Source organism: Echeneis naucrates, chromosome 3 (assembly GCF_900963305.1).
Source record: "Echeneis naucrates chromosome 3, fEcheNa1.1, whole genome shotgun sequence".
Classification (NCBI taxonomy): Eukaryota; Metazoa; Chordata; class Actinopteri; order Carangiformes; family Echeneidae; genus Echeneis; species Echeneis naucrates.
Window position 1 is genome coordinate 2,948,255 of NC_042513.1, and position 17,879 is coordinate 2,966,133.

Genomic DNA, 17,879 nt, shown 5'->3' on the forward strand with positions numbered 1-17,879 from the left:
AAACACCCATTTGTGACTAAAAACAGAGTATGTCTGTTTTTTATCTCCCAGAATTACCCTGCACACTCAGTCTCTCCAGATGTCAATGCCAGTCTTCCTCCCATGTCCAGCTTCCATCGAAGCAACACCAGCACTTCACCATTCGTTACTGCAGCACACACCCCATCTGTGAACACAGCCGATGGCATCATGGGTATGTTCTTGCGCTAACACTTCATCTACCTGCTCAGATTGAGAAGTTCAGTGGCCTTAATTTGACCATCTATTTTAGAAAGGTAACAGGTCAGGCAGTTGGACAGCTTCCTTGGGTCCAGTGACCACTCTTCGTTAATTTGAGTCTGTTTTTACAAACCTCCATGTTTTCTTAGCTGCTGCAAATCGAGGAAACGCCACTGGAAGCTCACAGACTGGAGATGCACTCGGCAAAGCTTTAGCCTCGGTGAGTAACTACCCTTTATTGGGAGTTTAGTTCAATATAGAATACATCTCCAGTTTAAGTGAATTAAGCAACAACCATACTTGTACAAACATATTTTCCTCTATATTAGAATAGAGAAATTATTCATTTTGGTCTTCAGTGAAGGTGATCTTATTTTTCAGAAATGAAGTGCTTTACTGAATGTTGATTATTAAAACCCAAAAGATGTGTTTATGGTTATGTTTAGGCTTAAGTCTGGATAATTGTGGCTGTGAATTCGTTATTTAAGAAAGAGAATTTGTATGGTGGTTTTCCATCACAGGAATGATTTGATTAAATGTGTTGCATGGACATCATGTGAGCATTAAAATACTGGTGCTAAATAAAACAATAGTTTAATTTAACATTTTGTAAACCTGCAGTATGTTGGGGAATATTTTTTTCAAGTGTGAATCCAAAATATAGAGTGTAGGGATGGTAATAACAAATTAAGTCCTTTATATTTGCAGACTCAGTTCGATTAGCATGACAAAGCTGGAGTGAAATGGACATGGTTGGACTGGGGTGGGGGTGGGTGTTTGGAGCAGGGGGCACAGGGGAGTTTATAACTGCGTTGGCTCAACTCCACGGGCCGCCCATTGTGGAGCTTTTGTTCTCCGCCCTTTTAAATTGGCCATGCTTATTGGCCCCATGCCGCCTGCGGGAGTGTAACTGATGATGAGGCGGAGCTTCATTTATTCCAGTAAAATGAGCCATGTTTCATTTTGAATGCAACGTTAGTAGCCGGTGAATGAAAATAATAGAAAGTCATATATTTGGGTCAGAAGTCACAGTTATAAAATGACTTTTCTTTTGACAGTGTAAGAAACATTTGGAGATTTCTTTTGAGCTTTATTGGTTTCAGACACTGCTGTGGCCAAAATAGTAATCCTGCTTTGTTTTTGAATGAATTGCATTTCTTAAAGTGAAGATTCTTAGCAAAGGGTAAGACTGAGTGTATAAAGGCATAAACAGTAATTTCCTCTTTTGGACCAGGCTGGTCCCACTTCCTCTACACTCCAGTGAAAACCTCTATCCTGATACTCCAAATTGATTGAAAAATTAATGCCCATAGCTCAAGATTGAATAAGGAGATTATTAATAATGAGTGCATCCTATCATCCCCACAGAGGTCAAAGGCTTTCCTGTAAGCTCAATTTGATTTTAACTGGGAGGTGAGATCTCTGAGGATCGGCTCTTTTTTTCTCTGCTAATTAGCCAGAAACTGCTTGTACCCTGAGTTTGCAAAGAAATGTTCCATCGTGGAAGAATATCCTCTTATTTAAGGGAAAAAATGATCAGGGACGTGTTTGGCTTTTAATCCAGCATTTGTTTAAACTAATGAAATCCCAGTGGAAATTCTGAAGATGTAATCTCCTTGCTCTCTTGTGATTGACATGTCATCCTAAAACCCAATGTATTAGGGGATGCACTGATAAAATAAAGTTACTGCCATAATACAATACAATACAACTGAAATTGCCTGGACTCAGAGGCTTTGGATGTCCGAGTTATGGTCTTAATAGAGTCAGAAATTTAAAGATGTGTAAATAAGCAACATTTGAAAACTGCTTGGTTTATATGCTTCACATTTCAGTCTGGTGCAGGCTGACGTGTTGCCCTTGACATTTTCTGTTTTTGGCTGAACAGTGTTTCCACGTTGGGCGTCTGAACTTCTTGAAACCACAGTGGAATCATTATCAGAGTAACTTGAACAGGGACTGAGTTGTTACACAAGTGAAAAACAATCCAAGCTTGGATAAAACTGCATGTTTTAGAAGTCTCTGCCAGTGCAACTCTGACCTTTTTGCTCCATGTCAGGATCAGAGTACATACCTAAATTCAACCTATTGCATAACACTCATTAATTACTAAAGTTATTTGGAATATAATAGTGTAATTCCATTGAAGATTAAACTTGAAACCTGAGCTTTTACTTGATTGATTTTAGTTTTCTTGTGTGAACAAAACATATTTAAATGGAAGCATCTTTGCTTTTATTCATTGTCAAAGTATACATCCAGACTGACACACAGACACCAGCAGACATTACAGTGAATTGGGCAGTTACTAAGTTGATAAACGTGTACATTATTTTTATTTACACCATGTTTACATACTTTTTTTTTTTTTTTTTTTGTCTAGAGAGACTGGCGCTAAACAGACTACTGCATTACTAATTACTAATACTAAAATAAGTAATTAAAAGAAACACTGGTATCAAAAAGTTTTTGGTACACTGGTATCAAAAAGACCCAAAATCATTTCAAGTCCGCATTAATTAGAGCATTTCAACTGTACAGTGTTTATCTCTCAGTATTAGTCCTCAACCACAATTGACTTACAGGAGTGAATACAGAGACACAAAACATCAAAGTAAATGTTGGGAGATTTATTTGACAAGGTCGTGCTCAGACCACAGATGACTGAAAATGCCTCATATGTATGCACTGAACATTTTTATTGCATCCCTGGCAGTAAAATCACCATAATTGATGATACAGTTTTGGCTTACGAAAAGCAAACAAACAAGAAGGAACAGCGTCCAGCAATGCATATATAATTTTTTATTTTGGGCTGCTGATGGTGCTTTAATGATGATTTTCTCACTCTCTTATCTCTTGTCCTCAACTTCCACAGATTTACTCACCTGATCACACTAGCAGTAGTTTTCCATCCAACCCATCGACACCTGTGGGTTCTCCTTCACCTCTGACAGCCACAGCAGGTGCTGCCTCAGCAGCTACTGTGGTGACTGCTGCTGGCACCCCGTCTGGAAGGCCAGGTACAGCACGAGTCTTTGGATCTTTATCTCTTACATACCTCCTGTGCACTTAGATAGCTGTAGAATAAAAAATACAACACCCTGAAACTGCTTTATAAAGACATTTTCAGAGGCAAAAAGCCAGTGACAGACACATGTCAGACTGCTTTTGAATTACGATTTGACCTGGAATAGCCAAGTTAATGAAGAAACTTTCATGAATATGTCTTTAATTAATTTAATTACGTTATCTACGTGCTGCATTAGCTGGATTAATTGAAGCCTAAGCAGAGTGCAGTGTGAAAAGTTTGTCTAAAACTTACTTTAATACCCTTTTTTAGCTTACAGTAGCTCAAATCATTTGGTGCTTTATCTATGCCAAAGTATTTAATGCCATGTTTACATTCAGCTGATTTAAAAGCTTAGTTTATCCAAGCATTAGGATAGACATCCATCAAAACAGTGGCCAAACAGTATTTGATTTTATACTAATTATAATAAATATATTTTTCTGTGACACTGACTAAGCATTATGACAAAACTTGGATGAGTAATCTAAAAGGCTGTGACTTCTACGGAGCACAACAATTTAAAATCTTATGAACATTAGGAAAGTGATGTGGTTCTTCAGCAAAAATGCTATTCATGTTTTTATGACTTACAATAATGGCACTTGTTACTATTTTGGCATGGGGAATTTAATGTAACATAAACCTATTTTTAACATGTGTTTTTGGGGATAGAAAGACAAGTCTCACTCTGAATCTCTTTTGCTGCTCAGTTGTAACCCTTAGAGGGCAGAGGAGGTAAAGGAAGTCTAACATTTTTTAATGAATTTAAAGAGATGTGTTTTTGAAGAATATAAGTTTTCCAATGTTTTGACAGTAGTGAGTGAATAATGGAAAGTAAATGAGGGGAGACAGTAAGGGAAAGCCCAGTGGGTTGTTTTAGTGGGCAGTTTCGTCATGTGTGGTAATGGAGTGGCGACAGCTGTCTCAATGTATCCCCCCTCATCCTCAGCTGTTCCCCTGCCCTATGGACAGCTGTTCCCACACACACACACACACACAGCCAAGGCAGCAAAAGGCCTTATTTATCTGCCAGTGGGGGAAGCAGGGTGGCTGTGACTCAGCTGATGAGGAAGACTCTGAGATTCCCCTCTTGTCCTATTTACAGTAGAGCATGCCACACCTTACAGAATAATATTTGTATTTATGATTTAATGACTTTTAATGATATGATAGTTCATTATAAAGTAAGAGTTAAAAAAAAATAAAAAAGAAATATATGTTGCAACTTTTGATTTAAGAAGAAATAACAGCAAATGACAAAATAAAAACACAATGGGAATGGACCTTTTTTCACTAGTTCTTCAATATTATTTTGCTTTTGGGATTAGAACAATAATGATATTTTGACATTTTCACAAAATTTGGCTCACTGTTGATGTTAACCACCAAATCCATTCATCATTAGGATTGCACCAATATACAGCACATTATTCAACATGGGTTTGTTCAATTAGCCCTCACTGCTGCACGTGGGGACCAGAGCCCCAGGCTAATTTTTCATAGCCGGCAGCCAGCAGAGGCTCATGTGGAGTATCTGTCTCACTCACCAGGGAGAAAGTTGAGGAAGAACAGAGACTTTTTCATTTTCTCTTCCAAACTCACTTTTAATAACCTGTTAATTAAAATCAGATTTTTTTTTACAGGACTCTGTTTGCAGTAGGAAACATGAAAACTCAAGCGTAGCAGATCACAGAGGTTTAATGGGATATGTCATTGGAATTAATCAATGAAAAACTTTTTTTTACACCTTTCTGAGCTCAGAGGAGGTGTGCTGTCTGTCTGTTATATGCAATTGCACCTATGAACTGTGAACTGCACCCACTGTGAACCCACACCATATAAGCCTTGATTTGTGCTCCTCTCAATAATAATGAGACTCACAATGCAATTTTACACTTCGTAGCTATCAAATAACTATGAATATTAACCCCGTCCAACATTCCTCAGGCCCCTTTGCTATAAATTAGCCTCTTCACTCTGGTTTGTGTTTTTCTTTGCCTTTCTTTTATAAGAAATACAGGATATAACCTTAAATGGTATTTTAGAATCGAATGGTAAGTAACCCAAACGAGACGCCATATGTGGACTATGCCTTAGTGGACTCTATTTACCAAGATGGAGGCTGGGTTTGGCCTCCTTCCACTATAATGGACAGCAGAGGAGCAGTAAGAGCTCTGTGCTGGAAAGGCTCACAGACATTCTATCCTGTAAATTACAGAGAAAAGTTCATTATTGTCAAATTCCATTAAGGTTATTTGATTGTATGATGCATTGCCTCTTGTTGCACATGGCAAACAGGTTAGTTGGAGAATTGGTCTTCAGAAAGGAGACAGATAGAATCGTTTTACTGGAATTTGAAATGTGATGAGCAGATGTGGATTCCTTTTCCCTTGTTCTAATTTACACCAGATCAAATCAGCTTGATTTGCTTTCCTGTACTTTCTTATTTGGCTCAAATAAAAATATGAAATTCACTGTAAAATGCTTTTAGCTAAAGGCAAATTGTAATCTCTGGTACAGAGTATCTTGAATTTCTCTCTATTTAGTTTATATAATTAAATTGCACAATTTCTTATGTGCATGCCAAACTAGAATTAGCTTTAAGGGATATATTAGTATAAATGAAGAAGTGGTACTCAGATGTTTCCAGATGTGAATCTTGTATAAAAAAAAAAGAAGAAAAAAAAAACAACAAATCTAATGCGGAATTAACTTAGTAATGCAAGATGACATAGTGAAATAGAAACAGCTTGATTAATCCCAAATACATATTTTCTCCATCAAAAAGCCGATGAAGGCCACAAAATCCCGTTCAACCACGCATTGTTTTTTGTCTCTCTGATGTGACTTTAGGCCTCAAAGTTTCCAGGGTAAAGGAAGTGTGAAGGAAAACCAGTGTTGAAATCTGATTTGTCAGTGCTCATATTGTTCTCAAGCCTCTCGAAGCTCATTAATGTGCAGATGAAGCGAGCATTTCAGGCTGGATGTGGGGGGGAGATGAACCCTCCACTGGCTCATGTGTCAGGATACAGTCCGACCATAAGGAAGTTTCTGTAGTTGAGGCCTAAAGACAAAAAAAATATCTCATACAAGACAACGAGAAACCAGAAAATCGGGATGTCAGTGACAGTATTTTGTGTTTGTCAACTTTTCTACAGTGTTGTGATAACCGGTGAGAGAGAATATAGCCATCAGCCATATTAATATGTAATTGAATAATAGGATCTGTAATGCTGACCGCGAAATCTCTTCCCTCTTGTCAGGTACCAACCAGTGGCCCCGCACAAGTGGACATGCTCCCTCTTCCCCAAATTACGAGAACTCCCTTCACTCACTGGTAAGCTCCCTGTTCGCTCTCTTCTTCCAGTGAGCCCTAGACATGATGGATGGTGATTTCAGATACATTACCCATGAAGCCCTAAGCTAGCATTACAGAGAGATTCCTGTCTGGCAAATTTTTCACTGAGGAAGTTGAGGGGGGAGTTCGATAACAAAACTGAACAATACCTGTCCCTTGGGGGCTTGCCATCTGTCCCTTACTCCGAAGGCAAGGATGGGGATGACAGTTGGGGTTGGGTTTAGTTAAGGGGGTTCTGTGGGACTGGCAGCTGTTAGCTGAACCACTTTTCCGGGATTCCTTTGCTGCCATGTGACAACAACTATGGATCACCTTTCATGCAGACTGCTACCTGATGCTTGCCACATATTTAAATCCTCAGCTATTTTTTAATATATGTATAATACTATTTAATTACAGAGCACTTGTTACAGAAGTACCGACAGCTCTTCAAGACTACTGAAAATGTATGGTTATAGAAAACAGTGCAAAAATAATAACACAAAAATAAACAAACAGGCCACGATCTTAGTCAAGGCAAAGTACTCTTTAATTTATCATTTTAAGTTATAAGTGCTTTTTTGTTTGTGGGGGTTGCAATAAAAAAGGACAGGAAAGCTGTTGCAAACTGTTTATCTTAAACATATTTATTGTTGATTTATTTATCAAAATCAACATATGTATGTGTAGAGGACACTGATCGCAGCCATGTAGTTGTTTCCTCCCATGCCACCACAAGCTTTGTTGTGTATCTTCGTGGCCACCAACGCCAGGTCACAGCCCAAATGAAGATGACAATTAAAGCAAATGGTGTCAGATAACCTGAACATAAGCTGCTGGTAAAAGCAAAGTGGAGACAACTGCTGTGGACATGCTTTGGAGGACTACACTTTATACAGTATTATAATCAGTTTAACATTATAAGTGATATTTTACAAAATGTAGGCTGAACACCCTCACGAATAACTTGGATTAACAAATCTGGACTGTTAGTGACTTATATAATGGTTTTGTCTTTTGAATATTAAAAGAATAAAAAATCCCTGATACAAAACTGTACATGATGATGTAAAAAATGAACCAAATTATAACACTGACCCTTGAACATACAAAACGGGGAGACTTCTATTACTGATTTAAGATTATCAGGATTTATTCAAGGATTGTGTTGTAGCGGCGTCAAAACTATTTGTGATGTTGTAAATTCCTTTTTATTTCAGGGAAAGAAGTGAACTGTGTAAACCTGCTGGTTGATAATTAGATCAGACAAAATGACTGATCTCGGTTGTGGATTGGTCCACTCACAGCAGTTTATATTACGACAATATTTGCCTATTATTTTAATCCCCAAGCAATTTCTTGAAATGCTTCATGTGACTTACTGTACATTTGCTGAAAACAAGCAGTAAGTAATACTATGAAGTATATTCATCATACTTATGTGTGGTATGTTTATTTCAACAGAGAAATATCAAAATACGATGCTTGCTTGATGCACTGTTGTGTATGTGAAAACAACAAAACATTTTTGTGCATACTAAGTGAATGGTCACAAGCTGTGTGCTCCCTTGAAAACCCTGTGCCTCTTTTCTGTGTTACAAAAACAATCTTTATCCGCAGTATTTATAGATACTGATCTTTTTCATAATCCTCTCCTATTCTTATTTGACTTTGCCAGAAAAACAGAGTTCATCAGCAGTTACATGAGCATCTCCAGGATGCCATGTCTTTCTTAAAGGATGTCTGCGAGGTACTCTTCCGATAGTCTTTATCCATTACTTGTTCCATACGTCTTTGCGTTCCTTATTTTGTCTTCTCTCACGAGCTCAACATGCAGTCATTGCTCACAGTGGAATGCAGTTTCATTTTATTGCCTTTGTTTCCATATTGTCATTTTGTCTTTTTAGCTGTTTCAGCTTGCAATAATCATTTTAGGTGCAGTTGAAATTTAAATTAATTGTTGAAGCACTCCAAGTGGTCACAATGGATCTATTATTCAGTTAAAATAGATGATGATGAGGACTTTTACATCTCAAGCTGGAATGGCTCATTTGATTTGCATTTGAATTTGCTCCTTTATCTTATTTTTCAGATGTTTTTCTTTTCTTGTCCACACCATACAATCACTGTTTTCAATTTTGGTCCTAATGTGCTTATACTAAGCTGCTCTGTCCGTCTTTCTCTCTCTTCTCTTCCTCCATAACCCTTTGCTCCTCAATCCCTCTGGTCCTCCCAGTCTCGAATGGAGGATCGTCTGGACAGATTGGATGATGCAATACTTGTTCTGAGGAACCATGCAGTGGGCTCCACAGCCAGTCTGCCCAGCGACATACACAGTCTGCTGGGACAGGCACAAAACGGGCCAATAGCTACCATTGGAGCAAACTTCCCTGGATCTGCATTGGTTCAGAGTCGGACAGCAGCAATGGTACGAAAATCACTCATAATTATTTAGATCTCAAATGTTCACGATTTTGCAGAATAATAATGGGCCAACACTTTTCTTTGAGTTTTCCAATATGTCATTTTGTGACTTCTCGACAGATGAAACTTCGCACACCTATTTGAAACAGGTCTGCTGCCATGACTAAAAACTAGAAGTTTTCCACACATGAGCAATTGAATTTATCCTGACATATTTTCCATAAGTGTAATGGCTGGCCGAAGTTTCAGCCTCCTCTAGAGAGCGGCTGTATACACAAGAGTGAAAGAGAAATGAGAAAAGCAGGCGTAATGGCGTGAGGTTGTACTTTGGTGTAGAAAGAGAGTGTTGCACTCTATTTAGACTTACAGTTGAAGCCTCTTGAGACACAGGGGAATGCAAATCTCAGTATAAATCATGATGTGTTCACCCATCCTCCATCAGAGGTATTTCATTTTAAAGAGCCAAGAGATTTGATCACATCTGCAGTAGAAATGAAAATGTAGCTTCTCATTCAACTGCAGTCTGGAGTTGTTAGAAAACATTTGGGCCATGTAATTTTTAAAAAACTGAAAAAAGTTTTTGAAGGAAGAGTTTCAGACCACTTTCAGGGGAAAGATAAACACATTCTGTGATACATTTTGTTGTTTTTATTTTACTCTGATTTCATGTCTTGTAATTGTCTTGTCTTATCTGAAAATTGTATTTACAAAATTATATCTCCCCGTGGCCAACATGAAATCAAATAATACACTCAAATACAGTCCAGGCATCCATCTGGTTTTGTTGTACAGTTTTATGTTTTTTCACATGAGAACACTGACAAATATTTTTAAACACAACACATCCTTTTATATAAAATTAATAAATTGTGATATATGTTTTTTCTTGAATGCCATTGTACAGTACAAAAAAAGTTTAAATGTAATGCTTAGGCCTGCGATGTTGACAATGATGTTCATTATCAAGACTGGGATGAGTTTTTCATATTACCTAGTTTGTCCACCTCACAAAATCCAAAAATAAGCAGCTTTCTTTTAGTTTACAGAAAGACAGGCTGGAAGTCATCACAATCAAGAAGCTAGAGTTACTTTAACACTTGATCAGCTACCAGAAACACTATTATTAAGCTTTTAAATATTTTATCTACTAAGGGATCAACCAACTACACGTCTTAAAATCTTAACTATTAAATCAACTACAGGCATCCAGCTCACATAAAATGCACCAACACAGATTTTTTGTTCTTATTTAGTACTACAAAAGCATTAAAAAAAGGTATGTCATGTGAGACTCACAGAGAATATTTCACAATGCTTTGTTGAATGATCATCAAAGCTGCTCTGTATTTCAATCTTACTTATTATCAGGATTTTTTAATGCCCCTCTCTGCTCTATGATCTCAGATCTCTTTTGCCAACATCAGTTTAATTTAAAAGAGGTACAAGGTGAGTTTGTTTAAGGGCAGTGTGCTTTCTGTTTGCAGTTGTTTCCACTTTGATGCTGAAGTTGTCGGATCTCTCAGAGTAGCTTGTTTTGTCCCCAAACAAGAATTTTTCTGTGGTTGTCAGAGGAGCTCAGCTTGATGTATTTGTTACAAAGAGCTGGGTTGTAGCAGTAATGTTGACCAACTGCGACTGAGAGATAGAACATACTGTGTCTGCACTAACACAGCACTTCCTGTGTGGGAAGAGGTTCCCTCAGTCAGTGCTCACCAGCCTCGGCACGGCACAGCCACAGGCTTTACTCTGGCAGACACCCCACCCCATACCCCTTTCCTCCCCTTTTCATCACGTCTTTTTAACAACCCAGGAAATCTGAGTCGTTGGAAATGTGTGTCTGAACCCGTGGCCTCAACCCAAATAGAAGTCCTCAGCTGTATGGTAATCAGGCCCAGCCATGAAAATGGCAGCGTTCTTTTCTTGCCAGAGCCCTGCCTTCCCTCCTGCTCCTCCAGACAAAGAGTTGTTTGGACACCTGTTGAGAGCACAGCAAAGATTAGCGTAGCGCTGAAGAAGGGGAGGGTCTCGGGGTGGCGGGGTTAACAGAGGCCAACAGTGACCAAGGATCACATTCCCTAAGAAAAGGGGGAAATACCCTCCACCCTAAGTGTGATGATATCCCCGCCTTTCACTGATTCTCAGAAGGGAAATAAAATGGCTTTAAAACATGTGGTAAACCTCAGAAAGGACGCACTTGGTACAAACATGGTGACCATTTTTATGTTGTGAATGTGAGCCAAATGAAAAAGGACACAGTCTGACTGTTCAGTGGGTCTACCTTGACATATTTTAAAACAGAACAGAACACAACAGATTTGTGTCGTTTTGCACATAAGAAACAAACATGTTCTCAGTTGTGGTCATGGAGTTAAAACTGGAAATGTCACAGTACTGAGCAGGGCAACATAACAAACAGGGACAAATAAGGTTTTAAAATGAAAAATAATGTTTCATAATGTGTCATAAAGTGGGCCTTTGGTGAACTTATTGTTGCACAGTTTTAGTTGCATCTCTTTTATGTTTTCCATCCTTAGCTATGCACCTTCCATCATACTACTGCCAAACAAACCATCAAAGTGGCAATGATAGATCTTGTTTGAATTACTTGTTTGAACTGTTAAAGCTTTCAATAGTAAACCTAATCAAAATTTTAATGTAAAAAAAAAAAAGAATAAATCATTATTGTTTTTATCTTACCTGTGTTTAAAATGCACAGTTTTATGTACTGGCTTCAGAGAGTGTCTGCTTCCTTTCTTCACGTGTCCTTCCTGTCTGTGTTGCAGCAGGGTGGTGCCCACGCTGACGATGCTGCCAGCCTGAACAACAGCCATGGAGGCCTGCCCAGTGCCGGCTCCACATCCAGCACAGAGCTCAACCACCAAGCTGAAGCACTGAGAGGTCTGGTGCATCCCACATTCTTATTATATGGTTGCTGTGTGGTTTATTTTGTCTTAGCTCCACATGTACATTTTTTGAACAGGTCTTACATCTGGCCTGGCCGGCCAGGTGCCTGCCACCCTGGAGCTGAAGGTGGAGAAACAGGACAAGGATGAGATGAACGATAGCCTCCCTGCAGATGACAAATCTGATGACGAGAGTGACAAAAGAGACATCAAGACCCCCAGAGTAGGCACTCGGACAAGGTATTGACATGTTTATGGAAAAATATAAAACTTTTAAAGATTACCAGTTTGGCTAAGTGAGAGAAAAAATATGATTTGAACTGAAAAATCTTCCATTAAGCCAAGTGTGGGAGTTTTGTTTAACAAGTGAGAATAAGGCCTGAGAAATCGATTAGACAGAGCATTTCTTCACTATAAGGCTTTCATGTACACTGATGTGATATGATCCAGTTAGGGTTTCAACCGATGTTATGTTTTGTTATGCACATTTTATTGTTGAGCAGATCCGACTGCAGCTATGTTCCTTCTGTCCCCCACAGTATCACTGAAGATGAGGACCTGAATCCTGAGCAGAAGGCCGAACGAGAGCGTGAGAGGAGGATGGCCAACAATGCCCGTGAACGTCTGAGGGTGCGAGACATCAACGAGGCCTTCAAGGAGCTAGGCCGCATGTGCCAGCTGCACCTGAAAAGCGAGAAGCCCCAGACTAAACTGCTCATTCTCCATCAGGCTGTGGCTGTCATACTTAGCCTGGAGCAGCAAGTCAGAGGTCAGTAAGCAGCTAAAGAAAAGGGTTCCCCATCTATGATTGCTGCAATTACTGAAATGTCTAATGCTACATACAGTAACATCAAGTCAATATTAATTTCTCATAAACAAATAAAATTTTCACATTATATTCCTGCACGTGGTAATTTCACATCTGTGTCACATCCTCTACATCAAGAAAATGAACAAGTCAAAGCTGTGGGTAAAAAGTTTGATTTGAAACTTTCTGACCCAACAGAGCGGAATTTGAACCCCAAAGCAGCCTGCCTTAAGAGACGGGAGGAGGAAAAGGTGTCTGGGGGTGCTGGCGACGCTCAGCAAAGCCACACAGGAGTCCATCCAGGCCTGACCGACACATCCAACCCCATGGGCCATCTCTGAGTAGCAGACAGGTACTCTTGCCTCCTACAACTAACCGTAACTTTTTAATTCATCTGAGCACTGATGTTTCAAACCATTAATCAGTCAATCATCTTAAGATCTAAGGAAGGCAAAGTTGGCTTCTTCTTATTGTTTTCAATTCTTGAGATGATCACCACATGATGTTGCTATTACTTCATCATCTTAAATATCACATATCTTAATTTCTTCATGGATTAGCAACAACAAAATAGCATTTGAAATGATTAATTTGATAAAATCTTGATGGAATGGTATCTTGTGTGGCATTCACCTTTGATGGGTGTACTCTTCCCTCCTCTCTTCAGATCAAAGTGATCCAGATCATTTCTGTCCCGTTTTGAGTCAGTGAGTTTGCTTCCCAGTGACAGACAGGACTCACAGTTTGTGACACCAATCGGAGGAGACAGACCACTTGAAGCAAAACCACCAGACTAACACAATCCAATCCTAAAACTGAGGATGAGCCACGCATCTAGCTCCCTGTGACCAGTTTCCATCTGCAACTTTCTCCCCACAAAGAAAAATCTTCAACACATATCACTGTCTGCAAGAAGTGTGTTGCTTCTGAACAATCAGAGACTTTGCGATCTCCTCAAACCACAAGAGGACATTGCCTCGTGCCTAAAACTGAATTGACGAATGCATTGTAACAGCAATTGTTTTTGTTTGTCTGTTTCTTTTTTTTTTTTCTTTTTTTTTTCTTCTATTTATTATGTTATGGAAATATAAAATGTATGTCTAAAGGGAAAGTTAAGTAAATTCACAGAGAAGTGTGCGGCTTTTCAGTTGATCTATAGTTTGCCAGTGTCACCGTTAAAACTGAGCACTCCACCCTGCAAAATCTTTGGTGAGTCCAAGATGAGGGGAAAATATTTGGGCACTGAAAATGTTGAGATTAATTTATTGGCCAGTTTAGAGTGATATTTATTCCCAACTGAAAATGATCAATAGCTGGTAGATGTGAAAGACTAAAGCGCCCCATTTTTTTAAAAAGATATATTATTTATATTTATATTTTATTAATTCTGCCACTAACCAAGTCTGTAACCAAAACTACCTATTTGTTTGTGCATAGTTTAGAGTTTCATTTTTAATTTCTTTGCTACTGTCCAGAGGAATAATTGGCCCAAGTACATCAGCATCAACAAACTTTGTCTACATAGGTGACAGACAAGTGGCAAACTCTAGTTTTACTGAAAGCTCCGATTTAGTTGTGTTTTTTTTTTTTTTCTTCAGTAGTGAGCAGTGAAAATACAGAGAGCAAACGTTTTGCAATCATTAGCATTCCCTACATATTTAGTGTCTTAACTAAAGGAAAAGTGGGCTTTACTGCCCTTCTGTTCCTTTGCCATATAGTGTTAAATGTAAGGAGTGACAGATTTTTTGTTTAGCCTCATGACAGTTACATTCTCCTGATGTCAGCACAGAAGTAGCTTGTATTTTTTTTCTTTCTTTCTTTTTTTTGCCACCAGTTAATCAGAGATTGTCTAATGAAGAAGTACTTTAAAATGAAAAAACGACGACCACACTTTCTCCTGGCCTGATGTTACCGCTTTTTCAGTTTTCTTTTTGTTGATAACGCAACACAAAATAAAAAATGGTTACTCCAAGAAATCCTTACTTTATTTGTGTTGTAACAACTCATTTCCGTAGGCTTCCAGCATTACCATGTCCAGTCTAAGTCAGCAGAGATAACTTGTAAGTTTTTGGGGCTTTTTTAGTTTTGTTTTTTGGTGTGTGTGTGTGTGTATGACGTTTTCATGCAAGCCATGATATACTTTAGTACAGTTAACCAGACTCAAATTTAATGGATTCTGTTGAATATTGTATAACTGTAGCAGAATAATGAACAAAGCAGTAAGGATTTTTTTTCAAGACATTGTTCATGGTTTTGTTTTTCCCTATCACTGTGCATGCTTTAGGTTTCTCTTTTTATTAAGTCTTTTGTCTTAAGACTTGCTTTATATTCCATTTATTTCTTTGTATATTGTCTGTTATCATTATCTACACCTTAAACAAAGCTGCCACATTCAGATTAAGTATTCTGTACAAAAAGGGACTTAAATTAAAGTAAAGGATGCCACACCAAGAGTTTACATGAAAGATTTACGATCTACCAACTTTGTTTCAATGAAAAAACCGTCACAGCGTATTCTCTTACTGAATGTGGCCTTGTTCTTCATTTCAGTATTGACGAGCTTGCATTCATGTTGGCAAATTTGGATTGAGGGCTTAATGTACATCATTTCCTGCTCTCTTACCTTCATTTTAAGATTTCCTGTTCTTCCTATATTTCTTTGCTCCTCTGTTTGCCAAGTTAGAATTTGCTGTATTCCCAAACGCTTTCCCTTGCATAATATATGAAAAAAAGAAAATCAAAAGAAAAAAAAAAACATTTGGCTTATTTTTCACTGTAGTTAGTCTTTTATACAACAATACTGTAAGAATATTTCTTGAATTCTAAATATTACTCTTTCTAGATTTTTGAAAGCAAAAGTTTTGAGTAAAAAGTTTCTTACTTTATTTTACTATATTAGATAGTAAAATGTACGGTTATTTACCATAACCTGTCCATTATTACAAGAAATATACAAATGGCATCTCAAGAACATGGCTGAGTTATTGCTCCTAGACTAGTCCTTAAAAAGGCTTCATAAGAGCTCCAGAGCCCTAAAAGTGAAACCTCCATTCTATTTTTCAGTCTCGGTTGTTGATTGATTAAAGATTTGTTCTTGTGTCGATGGAAAAAGGTATTGTCAATGCACATCAAAGAAAAAAAAACTGCAGCAACGAGAATTTGAATTTTCTGTCTTTTTCTACAGAAAAACACAATGTATATAACATTTATGTTGCAATAAATGTGCCATCTTTTTGTAAACTCAGTTGTATGTGCATTTATTTCTCTCACTGGACAAATATGTTCTTTTCTGTTTCTTCTCCATACTGACATTTCTCCTTTCCATAAAGTTTTATTTTATGAAAAGGCCCAGGAAGGTGACCTACAGAGAACTCAGAAAAATTGGGTTTAATTTAGACTTGTTTCTTTTTTTACCTTTGTTTTTTTTTTTTGTTTGTTTGTTTGTTTGTTTTTAGACATTTCTACAGTGAATTTAGGCCAAATGAGTGTTTTATAGTATGTAACTCTTTTTGTAAATAATGCCGGTGGACCATTGTAGTCTGTATGAAAAGTACTATGAATATATGTTTCTATTTTTAATAAAGTGTGATAGCAGCGTACTGTTTGTGTGCTGTGGGCCTACTTCTTTTGCATTTTAATTTATGCGCGGTTAAGAAAAAGCCAGAGATTGATGAAGCCATTCATGCAAAAATGCATAACAGGGGATGTTCACTTATTTAAAGAAATATTTTGTTGGTTTGAACGTATTAATTTAATGTGAATTTGTATATGTAGTTCTTTTTTAACTGTAAATTTTGGTTGGTTTTACACATTTCTTTCTGCAATTCATTCTTAAACAATGCACATGCATAAGCAAAAGACACAAAAAGGAACAGATGAGCTAAATGTGTAGTAATGAAATTGATTAAGCCATTATGAAAAGTACAAACCTAAACAGTATTTTCTGATAAATGTTTGGTGGTAGCAACTTTCTGTAACTGGCACATTTCATCTGCTAATGAATCCCAAAAGGGTTGTGAAAATACTGCTCCAAAACTGAAGGACTGTTGTGCTGTAAATCTCAAACCTTGTACATCTGCACAAAATTATCATCTTACAGATGTGAGCATGAGAGCACTCATTACTTCCTGAGAGGCCTGAGCCCAGTTCAGTCTTTTGACAGAGGTGACACTCAGAGGAAAACTGCTGACTGCTATTCGGTCTGTGGGGAGCTCAGTGAAGCAGCGTAAATCATGACTGTCATCTTTCAATGCTCCTTGCAGGGAAAAACAGAGGAGAGGGTGTTGGGTTGGTGCTGCTGTTGGGTGTGCATGTTTTCTGTAGGAGTGGGACCACCAAGTCTGAAGGCTGACTTCCTGTCATGGCTGCTGGGCCAACTAACAGAAAGTCCTTGGCTTGCATCCTTGAATTCTTCTGCTCCTTCTGTTCCAAACAGTAAGATCGTCCCTCTCTCTGCTCCCCTCTGGGTGGATGCTGTATTAAACATGCCTCATCCCTTCCCTCTGTTTCTGTTCTCTCAGCCTCCAGATTAAACAGCTATTTTCTGATAGTTGATTGCAGCATGCTGTGCTGAGCTCACATCAGACAGAAACCTCCTGATATAGAGCACTTACACAGTAAAAACACAGTAATATCACCACAGTGAATAAAAAAATAAACAAGCACTGCTAGGAATGTGCTATCATACCCACGCAGCTCAATCATTGTATTGCAAGAATTGTACACATGCTATTTAATGCACAAAACCAATAACAGCACAAAGATAATGGATGAGCTAACAGATATGTTCACATTAAGTCAGTTTTCAGACATTATGGGTCATTTGTAAGTGATGGGGGGGATAAAACAACAGATACTGTTTGGTACAAAATGACCTTTTGTGTTCTCTTGTGAGGCTTCATCTGTCTGACTTAGAACAAGCCAGACAGGATAAGATATGTTTGTTCATTCAGATGAGACTATATTTTAAGGCTGAACTGTGTTAGAAGGATAGTGAAACAAAGAGATTCATACTGAAAGGGCTCAAATCAGTTTCAAGTGACTGCTATTTTTTAACTATTTTCAATACACAAAAAAAGCTGTCTGTATGGGGGGGGGGGGTGAACACAACCAGCA

General features: G+C 38.1%; 1 protein-coding gene across 3 annotated transcripts in view; it reads left to right on the forward strand.

The window, feature by feature from the left end:
• tcf12 (transcription factor 12) overlaps nucleotides 1–15,578 on the forward strand; it is a 66,029-nt gene extending 50,451 nt beyond the window's left edge. The window contains exons 11-21 of one of the 3 annotated variants that reach the window (XM_029497422.1): nucleotides 52–193; nucleotides 369–439; nucleotides 3,098–3,185; nucleotides 6,556–6,629; nucleotides 8,308–8,379; nucleotides 8,866–9,057; nucleotides 11,840–11,951; nucleotides 12,034–12,196; nucleotides 12,496–12,725; nucleotides 12,963–13,116; nucleotides 13,432–15,578. In XM_029497422.1, coding sequence (XP_029353282.1) covers nucleotides 52–193; nucleotides 369–439; nucleotides 3,098–3,185; nucleotides 6,556–6,629; nucleotides 8,308–8,379; nucleotides 8,866–9,057; nucleotides 11,840–11,951; nucleotides 12,034–12,196; nucleotides 12,496–12,725; nucleotides 12,963–13,105 — 1,287 coding nt within the window. In that variant the 3' untranslated portion in view covers nucleotides 13,106–13,116; nucleotides 13,432–15,578. Of the gene's footprint in view, nucleotides 1–51; nucleotides 194–368; nucleotides 440–3,097; nucleotides 3,243–6,555; nucleotides 6,630–8,307; nucleotides 8,380–8,865; nucleotides 9,058–11,836; nucleotides 11,952–12,033; nucleotides 12,197–12,495; nucleotides 12,726–12,962; nucleotides 13,117–13,431 lie in introns of all 3 variants that reach the window. The other 2 variants (XM_029497420.1, XM_029497421.1) reach the window with 2 other exon arrangements.
• The last annotated feature ends 2,301 nt before the right edge of the window (nucleotides 15,579–17,879 follow it).